This window comes from Periophthalmus magnuspinnatus, chromosome 1 (assembly GCF_009829125.3).
Source record: "Periophthalmus magnuspinnatus isolate fPerMag1 chromosome 1, fPerMag1.2.pri, whole genome shotgun sequence".
NCBI classification, from domain to species: domain Eukaryota; kingdom Metazoa; phylum Chordata; class Actinopteri; order Gobiiformes; family Gobiidae; genus Periophthalmus; species Periophthalmus magnuspinnatus.
The window spans coordinates 18204336-18213880 of record NC_047126.1 but is presented as its reverse complement, the minus strand read 5'-3'; the positions used below and the strand labels follow the sequence as shown (position 1 = coordinate 18213880).

Below are 9545 nucleotides of genomic sequence, written 5' to 3'. Positions count from 1 at the left end.
CATCTGTGATGGAAATGTATTTGCAGTCATAGTGTAAAGAAAATATTCTTATTCGTCTTTGTGTAAATGGATTTGATCTGTGTGAGTTTGTCAGACACAGACCAGACATTAACGTGTCTGAAGTCTCCACAGGCTCTGTCCACATCCCTCAGGAAACTCTGTGTTGTTTTACCTTCTTCAGGTGTAAAAGTGGATTAACTCATGGCTCTGAAACAAAAGTCACTTTCATATGTTTGTAGTTTTGTAGTTCTGGTAGAAGTACTCAGAGCTCAGATGCTCTGGAGGGAGACTGAGGGGAGAATGTCCTGGGACACCAGGAGGCTGGCAGTCTGTGGCCAGGGCAGGTCTGAGCCCTGTCCTGTCCAGATCTGTTGTAACAAAGAATAAACCTTTTTGTATTTCATAACTCACCAAGGCTCCACAGATGGATTATTAATCATCAAGAGATCATTTCCACAACACACCCAAAGGCCAGAGTAAACTTTACTTTGAGTACTTAGTATTGAATAAAAGAATGTCTGTGGTGTTCATTCTATTAATAGATTTATTATATACCAAACAAAACTGGTACCATTGTAATTCTCAAACAATTCACACCAAATCCATTAGATGAGCTAAGCCTCCAGCTCTCGCCCTCCCCAGACACTTCCCTTATCCTCCTAAATATTGATTATCAACTCCATAAAACACCAAAAACATAAAATGCTTCAAACTCTTTATTGCCTCAGGTTTACAGCAAGAAATCACAAATAATGTAACTGATTCTGTGTGAAAGATGCATTATTTCAACTTTCTGGTGGAGAGTCCGTCACCTGCTTGTCTTGAAAATGTTATTGTTTTGTTTTGAATGTTCCACAGTATGGTATGACTGTATCTATCTCGTATGTATTTAATAACAGGTGTTTTTATTGTAGAGTAATTTGCTTGTCTCCATGGAGATTATTAAATTTAAAACCATTTTGAGGAACTATCTAATCAAACAACAACATCTTCATGGAGAAAAGAACCTTACATATAGCCTCGTTCAAAGTAAAATGCAGCTAAGCCTAAGATTATGCTGTTTCAATGACATTCATGTGGTTTTCTTTTTCAAACTCCACATCCAGCGAGGTACCTGCTCAGGTCTCGGCCCTGACAGTTCCGCCGCCATGCCACCCTGTAATAACAAGAAAATCAATAAGTGCTACTGTGGCAGAGTGGTTATCCTGTCTCCTCCTCTCAGTAAAGAGGTTGTGGGTTAGACTCCTGATCTCTGACATTTTACCACTTTCCCTGTGTTTTAATAACATAAATATTTTTTGTGTGTTGTGATTGGCTGGGTCTGGTCACATGACTCACCAGGCCCTGATGCCGTTGGGGTCCCGTACGACTCGTTTGGCACAATTTATGGCCACTGTTGGGTTGTCGCTGAGCAGATCTGAGGAGACAGATGAAAAACATCAAATACAAATATATTAAAACTCAAACACATCTGACACTCACTGCTCCCTCCAGACCTGGGTCCTTCTCTAGTCCAAGACAAGACCTGGTTTAGTCCTGGTTTAGGACATCTACAGTTTGGTCTGTTTTAGTCATCTTTTTAGAGCTTTAGTACTTGGGTTAGAACTTTTCTAGAGCTGGGTTAGATCAGATTCCATCCCCACTTAATCCTAGTATTAGACTTTAAGTACAAGTAGAAGAAATATTAGTATTTCTATAGCAGTAGTAATAGTACCTTTAGTATCTGTTGTAGCCTTATTTCAAATAGTAGTAGAAGTAGTAACCCAATACTCTTTCCTGACACTCAGCGTCACTTTACATTTCATTTCATGTTTTATTCATTGACTTAATACTCAATGGTAGAAAGCTACAGTTGTGCTCACAGCTGCCCTGGGGCAGACTGACAGAAGAGAGGCTTCCAAACCTACTCAGCTTCAGAGATCAGACGAGATCTGACACGGAGGTAATCACAGTAGTAGCCTAGTTACAGTAGCAGTAGTAGCAGTAGTAGTAACAATAGTAGTAGTAGTAGTAGTAGTAGTAGTAGTAGCCTAGTTGCAGTAGCAGTAGTAGTAGTAACAGTAGTAGTAGTAGTAGTAGCAATAATCGTATTAGTATTAGTAGTAGCCCAGTTGCAGTAGCAGCAGTACTATGAGTTTTACCTGAGCAGTTGATTCCACAGCCGTTGGCGGCGCTCACTCCTCCATCTTTACACCAGTATCTGCTGTTGATCTGAAAAATGCCATAGTCCGTGGAGCCATCCGTGTTCCTGTTTATGGCTCTGGTGTTGTAATGAGACTCGTTCTCAGTCAGACACACCCCTGAGGAAGGAAACAAGGGCAATGTGAAATATTGCACAAAATAGTTTTTTGTATTTCAGTACAGGATATTTTTTATAAAACCAAAATCAAAATTACATTCAAATTGCACCATCACACATCAAAAGTATGGTCATGGTTTAGCAACACAGCAATACAAATAAAATTACAAAAAACCCAGAGACAGATTTTGTCAAGTTGCAGACCTAGTTTAAATCTGTAACTAAACTTGGACCAAACCAGGAACCCAAGACTAGAACAGAATCAGATCAGGTTTACATCAGGATTAGACTGGGCCCAAACCAGGACAAGTGTGAACACAAACTTAGTCATTCACATTTGTTATCAGGTCAGGAGTTTGAGAAAAGAAAATATAGGAGATTGTCCATTTTATTATAGAAAACATAAAAAGGTAAAAAAAAAAAAACCTGTTTAATTTTTTTTCTTTCATATATTATACCTCTGTCCCACCAACTCAACGCCGTGATACACAAGAGAAGACAGATCATACCACTGTGGCCCTCATCTTTGGTCTGGTTGTCGTTGTTGTTGTCGTTGTTGTCGTTGTCTGGATAATATACTGCAAAAGGTGAGGCTGATTGTAGCTCGGGAAGTTGAATTTCAATACATTTTCTAAGGCTGTAGTCAACTGAAGAAATTCTTGAGCAGATACAGATATGCCCTGTGCATCAATGCTGTAAAGGTCATCACAACAAAGAGCCGCAAAGTGGTCGGCACCTCCGATGGATAGCTGCAGATCACTTGTTTAAAGCTCTACAAAGTTGATTTTGCAGAATAGGTAAAAGGGGAGATGTAAAAGGGGACATGGCACAAAGTGTCAAAACTATTCATTAGGTCAGTGAAGTCTTAATTGGACAATTTTGTTATGAATTGACAAATACTGTTATTAAGATTATAAGGATTAATAAGCACAACAGCAGAAAGAGAAACGAGCATGAAATGAGCTAGAAGTTTGGAGGAACTAGACACTTATGAAGATGCTGTTTACCACAAATTCTTTGATGTAATTGTTTTTGAATTAAATCTTAATAATTTTTAAAGCCTTATCATCTACACCACGCCCCATTTTAGTCTATTCATTGATGCACACGGCGTGTCTTTAGACAACCAACAATTTCTTTAGTCAACTATAGCACTACTATTCAGTATATCTATGCCCTGACAAGGTTTCTTGTCTCCCCCAAACTGTACTCACAAGATGCCCGAGCAACTAAAAGCACAGAGACGTGTTAGTAAAAAGCATTTTCATTATGTAAAAAGACTAAAAGAGATCAAAGTCGATTCAGTCCCTAAACTCACACCTGCCTCTTTCTGCTTATATCCTCCATAAAACAATTAGTTGTTTTAAAATATAAAATATAATAAATAATAAAACGTTGACATGATATAAGCCAATGTATAGATACACAATTCTCATTATTGTTCAGCTATATGGCCGTATACTACTTTTTATTATTTGAAACAAACTTTTAAATACACTTATTACATGACATCTACATTAAAGTTCTTATGATAGGTTTTCATGATTTTTTTTCTTAATAAGTCTGACTTGGCTTGGTGGGGTTAGCACCTTTGGTAAATATTTATCATTGTTTTACATCAATTAAGTGGCAGTTTGTGAAGAAAAATCTATCATCACGATGAAGTCATCAATACTGAATATGCAAAAACTAGAAAAAATATAAATTTTACTAATATCGTAAATATAATGATTCTAACTGTTTTAGTAAAATGAATAACCTGTCATATGCACTTTAAATATGTCATAGTTTTTTAGCTTCAAACCATTAATACATCCATTCTGTGAAACCTCATGGTAATATTCATGTCCTGTGTTACAGGGAGAGCCTCAGGGACAAGGTCTGTGGAAGGTCATCTTCAGAAAACAATCAACCAATTTGACCAATGGAAACTACCACGGACCCATCTCACATCGTGTGGAAACTTCGAAATGATGTGTTGATGTTGTTGTTGTTTGTGTTACAGTGACACCTGCAGGCTGAAAAACAAACTGCAGCACTCTGTCTGCTGTGGAGCTGTGAACAAACTCTAGTACTGTAATAGACAACGATGGTCTAAACATGAACTGAAGGGAGACTTGATGCATCTCAAGGAAAAAATGACACAGATAATGTTACAATAAGTTGGTTTTAATGTGATCTCACAAAAGTGCCTCAAGTTTGCAGGGGTCCAAACGTCTGTATCTAATTTCTGCAGTTAGAGAAGGACAACAGATAGAGATCTTATAGATTTTGGTGTGGTAGATTATAATTTATTACATGGGAAAAATAAAAAAAAATAAAAATAAAAATAATATATATATAATTTATATAATTATAATTATATATATATAATTTCTTAAAAATGTTATTTCTATGTATTTTAATGGTGTCTTAATTTCTTAGAGTTAATAAAGTGATATTTTATCCTAAAATGCCTACAACTCCTTTAAATGGAAAGAAGGTCTGAATTTCTCTGTTCAAATAGTTGCAAACTGTCTTTATACAGATGTGGGCCTCCTCTGAAAACATTCTCATTTTTGACAACAACAACTATCACTAAAAAAAACAAAAGCAATTCACTCCAATTCTGCACTTTCTCACTCTTCCTTTTTGCATTGATTTAAATTTCCGATTTGCAAAATATATTTCTTAATTCATTTTGTTAAAGGTGAACTGTCGCTTTTCTGGTGTCACGTGACTTTATTGCGCTCGTGTGCCGGCAGGGGGCGCTGTTGCCTCTCTCTTTCTTTTTTTTTCAGTTGTTACATGTATAAGGGTCACATAAACAGCCAGCATGAGCCCAAAAACAGCCAGAGGAATCAGGAACATCCAGTCTGTGGATGAAATGACAAAAGTACAATTAAAATGTGTGTAATTCTGTGCAGTCACAATGTTAAAAGGTTATTTAGCTCTTGTATCATCACTAGAGCAGTGGACCTCAAACTTTTCACACCAAATGTCACCTCACTGACTGAATCTATCAGGTCCAAATTAGGGCTAACCATGGACTAAAAAGAGACAATAATGGGTCTAAAACGAGACAAAAGTAGATAGGCTAAAGTCGTAAATAGTAATTAACCCAAACAAGGACAAACTTATTACAGTTTAAGTCTAAATTTCAGCTCAAATTGCAAAACTTGCCTCTCAGTGAGCAAATACTCAGTTCCTGTTGGCGTAATCTTATATCCATTTACAAGCCTTAACTTAATCAAAACTAGAAAACACTTTTGTCAGACCCTTAAACACAATGATCAACTATTTAAACACAGAAACTTTGTCACATACTGTAAAATCTGTCCATCTAAATACTGCAGACTCTCACCAAAGTCCAAAAACCAAAGACACAAAGGACAAAACTGAACACACAGGAATCACAATATGAAGAGAATCTATAGACACAGAAACACTAGAAATCACAACGCAAAAGACTTGTGTAGTTTTCATTCAGACATTTTGAGGTCCAAGTCTGACACAGTTCACAAACAAACTCCCAACACAGACTTGAAAATGTTGCTTTTTTCTTTTCCTAAATCAAAATGGAATTAGCACAAAAAAATCCCCAATGTATTAAATAAAGAAGGTTAAAACACGACATAGAAGTGCAGATACATGAAATAAATGCAAAAAACTGACGATTAACCAGAATTTGTTTAGTTTTTACACTAGCTTTAACCTCATTAGCAATATTATTTAGCAATTTGTTAGAACCTTTTTTTCATCGTATTTGAATTCTTACCTGTTATCTTAAGATCTGAATTCTTTGTTTGCTCATTACTCAAGTCTTTCTTCTTGCATGTGCAGACAGCAGTAATATCAACTATAACAATCTTCTCATCAGCGGGGTTTTGAGCCACACATTTGTACTCTGGGGTGTTTTTCCTCAGTTGGACAGTGAGGAGCTGCACTGCAGAGCTGCTGCTGTCCACAGGCTGCTCTCCTCTGAACCAGCTCAGTGTGGTCTGCTCCGTGAGAGTCACTGAACACTGAAGAGTGCAGATATCAGCGCTCATGTTCACACAGGACACTACTGGACGTGACACTGGCTCTGGAAATATAAAAGACATGGTATTAATGGGTTTCAGATGACATCACAGCATTCTGGGTCAATAATAGGCCCATTACAGACAGACAGGCAGCTAAAATTAACATTGTTGGAGAAATCATCAGGCTAAACATTTGTGAATTTACCCTTTACATATTGCAGGTTAAAGTATCTTGTATTAATTAGGAAAATCTGTCTCTTGCCCCCATCTGGGAGTAGGACATTCTACAATCTGAAAACCATCATTACAGTGACCACCTCAAACTGTAGAGAAAGAGGGACAGTTTGTTGAATGTGGTGGGACATGGAGGGACAGGCTCTGGAAATGTAACTCAGAGACAATAGTGACATACGACTTTTACTTTTTATCAGTAGTAACTATGATTGTAACGCACACAGACACATTGAGAGGCCAACACATGACAACGCTGTAAGTCAGTAATGGTTAATAAATTATGCTTCATATGTGTAGGACTAAATCTCTTTTCTCTAAATAAATAAGACGAGGGACAGGCGTCTGTGGCTGTGAATAAGACCTTCAGATACAATATTAAAGCACAGTCTGGCTTGAGTGTGGGGCCCATATTTTCAGCTTCATTTGACTCATTTTTCTGCTTTTGTGAGTTACTTAAGGGCAAAAGTGTGTTAATGTGGGGAATGTGGCATTTCAGATTCATACTCCTCTATATTGAGTCTATAACAAGAAACAATGATTTAAATAATAAAATGTGATGTGACTAAAATGTATTTCGGGCTCTCTGGTGGTTTAGTCCGATGTGTCAAACAGGAAATAACACTTGATCTGTGCAGTGTATTAATAATCTGTATGAAGAATAAGTATTTATAAAAGAAATGTTTAAAAAATGCTTGATCTGATTCATCAACATTGTATAATAATATAATTTAATATAATAATATTGTGGCTATTATTGCTTCCCAAACATAGGGGTCCCTCTGCTGTTACAGTGGCCTTTTTTGAAGAAAGTTCTGTCTTTTTCATTGTAAATATAGTAAATGTTACTCACCGTAGACTTTTAGTTCATATAATTTATAAAACACGTTTCCTTTTTTAGAGTCGATGGCATAAACTCCACAGTCATTTTTCTGTAGATCTGAGAGAGTGAAGTGTCCAGTGCTGCTGTTCCAGTGAAGTCTGTTTGTGTAAATGTCTTCTTCAATCTCCAAAACTCCATTGTAAATAGAAGCAATGGTCCTTGTTCTAAAAGATAAAAATCCTCTCTCCTTCACCGGGTCTGGGAATGTTATAGATGATCCCACAGCAGATGTGAGGTTCACCCTCACTTCAGATAAACTCAAAGAGAGAACTGCAAAGAGAAATGCAGAGGAAGGATGGTACATTTGAAAATTACAAGATCATCACAAGCACAATTACTTTAGTTTATTCATATAATAATTACTGTATATAGTTTTGATGAATACTTTAAATACACTTCTCAGAGGTTTATTACACATTTAACTCTTATTCACACTGGGACTGTAAACTAATTCAATATCCACGTCTGTCATCCCAGTAATATTTTTTTTTCTATTGTTTACTTATGTGTGAGCTTTAGTTACATTTTACAAGTTATAAAAATTGCTGTACCAATGTCAGGTGCAAATATAGCTTGAGTAATAGATAAAATTGCATTAGATGAACCATCTCATAACGTAACAGACTAAAAAAACTAAAATTAACTTTGCTCCTGAGACCCGAGCTCTTGCATGTCAGGCTTTATTCATTTCTCTTTGTTATCTGGGCTGATTGGGACCTAATGTGTGTAAAAACAAAGAATTATCTTTTTACATTATGTAGTTTCTGAGAAAAGTGAAGTAAAACGAATGTCCTCATATGTGGAGAGTTGAATCATTTTGATAAAACATCTGAATAATGATTTGCAAAAACTATTTATTAAGATCCTGAACACAGCAACATTTGTCCTGAGTCTAAAAACAAAATGAAAAACAATAATTGTGCCTCTTGGAACAATGTGTCTCATGTGAAGAGCTGCTGACAGGAGCAGCTCTTTACAAAAAAAAAAAATTCTGAACATTCTAAAATGTTAAAAATATTATTAATTGAACATTTTTGCATTGTTGCTGTTCTTATATGCCGTTCTTCTTTTTCTAAAAATTTGCAATGTGACCGAGAAACGAAATGTGTTGTCCACATATGAGGACGCCAGGTCCTAGGAGGGGAGGTTAAAGGTGTACAATGTAACTTTTCTAGTGAGGGGACTGCCACCTGCTTATCTTATTAGAGATGTTATCACTTTCATGTTATTAAAGTCCTATGTATAAAAAGTATAATGCCATAGTATGGGACATTCCAGGCCAATAACATCTCCATGGATCCTCCACCAGAAAAGTTATAGTGAATCCTTAAACAAACGTCAACATTACTTTAACATCTTTAGTACACAAACATGTATTTCATTGTTTTTCCTAAACAAATATAGTATATTATTTCTTCTCACCTGAGAGTAAAAAGAGCGCAGCGCTGAAACGTAAAGCCATGGTGCTACTTCAGTGGTTACCTCTGAATGTGAGCCACATCCGCTTTTTCAGATCAACTTTCCGATGTGAAAGACAAGTGGTTTCATCTGTGATGGAAATGTATTTGCAGTCATAGTGTAAAGAAAATATTCTTATTCGTCTTTGTGTAAATGGATTTGATCTGTGTGAGTTTGTCAGACACAGACCAGACATTAACGTGTCTGAAGTCTCCACAGGCTCTGTCCACATCCCTCAGGAAACTCTGTGTTGTTTTACCTTCTTCAGGTGTAAAAGTGGATTAACTCATGGCTCTGAAACAAAAGTCACTTTCATATGTTTGTAGTTTTGTAGTTCTGGTAGAAGTACCCAGAGCTCAGATGCTCTGGAGGGAGACTGAGGGGAGAATGTCCTGGGACACCAGGAGGCTGGCAGTCTGTGGCCAGGGCAGGTCTGAGCCCTGTCCTGTCCAGATCTGTTGTAACAAAGAATAAACCTTTTTGTATTTCATAACTCACTAAGGCTCCACAGATGGATTATTAATCACCAAGAGATCATTTCCACAACACACCCAAAGGCCAGAGTAAACTTTACTTTGAGTACTTAGTATTGAATAAAAGAATGTCTGTGGTGTTCATTCTATTAATAGATTTATTATATACCAAACAAAACTGGTACCATTGTAATTCT

The 9545-nt window shown here is 36.6% G+C and overlaps 1 protein-coding gene across 1 annotated transcript; it reads right to left on the bottom strand.

Annotated features, from left to right (window-relative positions):
• Positions 1–698: 698 nt before the first annotated feature.
• LOC129456438 (uncharacterized) lies at positions 699–8897 on the bottom strand. The gene is made up of 7 exons (XM_055223544.1): positions 8840–8897; positions 7388–7687; positions 6057–6365; positions 2809–2946; positions 2142–2300; positions 1339–1417; positions 699–1156 (listed from the first exon to the last, which is right to left on the bottom strand). Exons 1-7 carry the CDS (start codon positions 8877–8879, stop codon positions 1090–1092), a joined length of 1092 nt encoding a protein of 363 aa, XP_055079519.1. The 5' UTR covers positions 8880–8897; the 3' UTR covers positions 699–1089.
• Positions 8898–9545: the final 648 nt, after the last annotated feature.

Coding starts and splice junctions, on each gene's coding strand:
- LOC129456438 (XM_055223544.1), bottom strand. CDS start 8,879: ATGGCTTTACGTTTCAGCGCTGCGCTCTTTTTACTCTCAG. Junction 7,688..8,839: donor TGCGCTCTTTTTACTCTCAG/GTGAGAAGAAAT, acceptor TTCTCTTTGCAG/TTCTCTCTTTGAGTTTATCT. Junction 2,301..2,808: donor CAAAGATGAGGGCCACAGTG/GTATGATCTGTC, acceptor TTCCTTCCTCAG/GGGTGTGTCTGACTGAGAAC.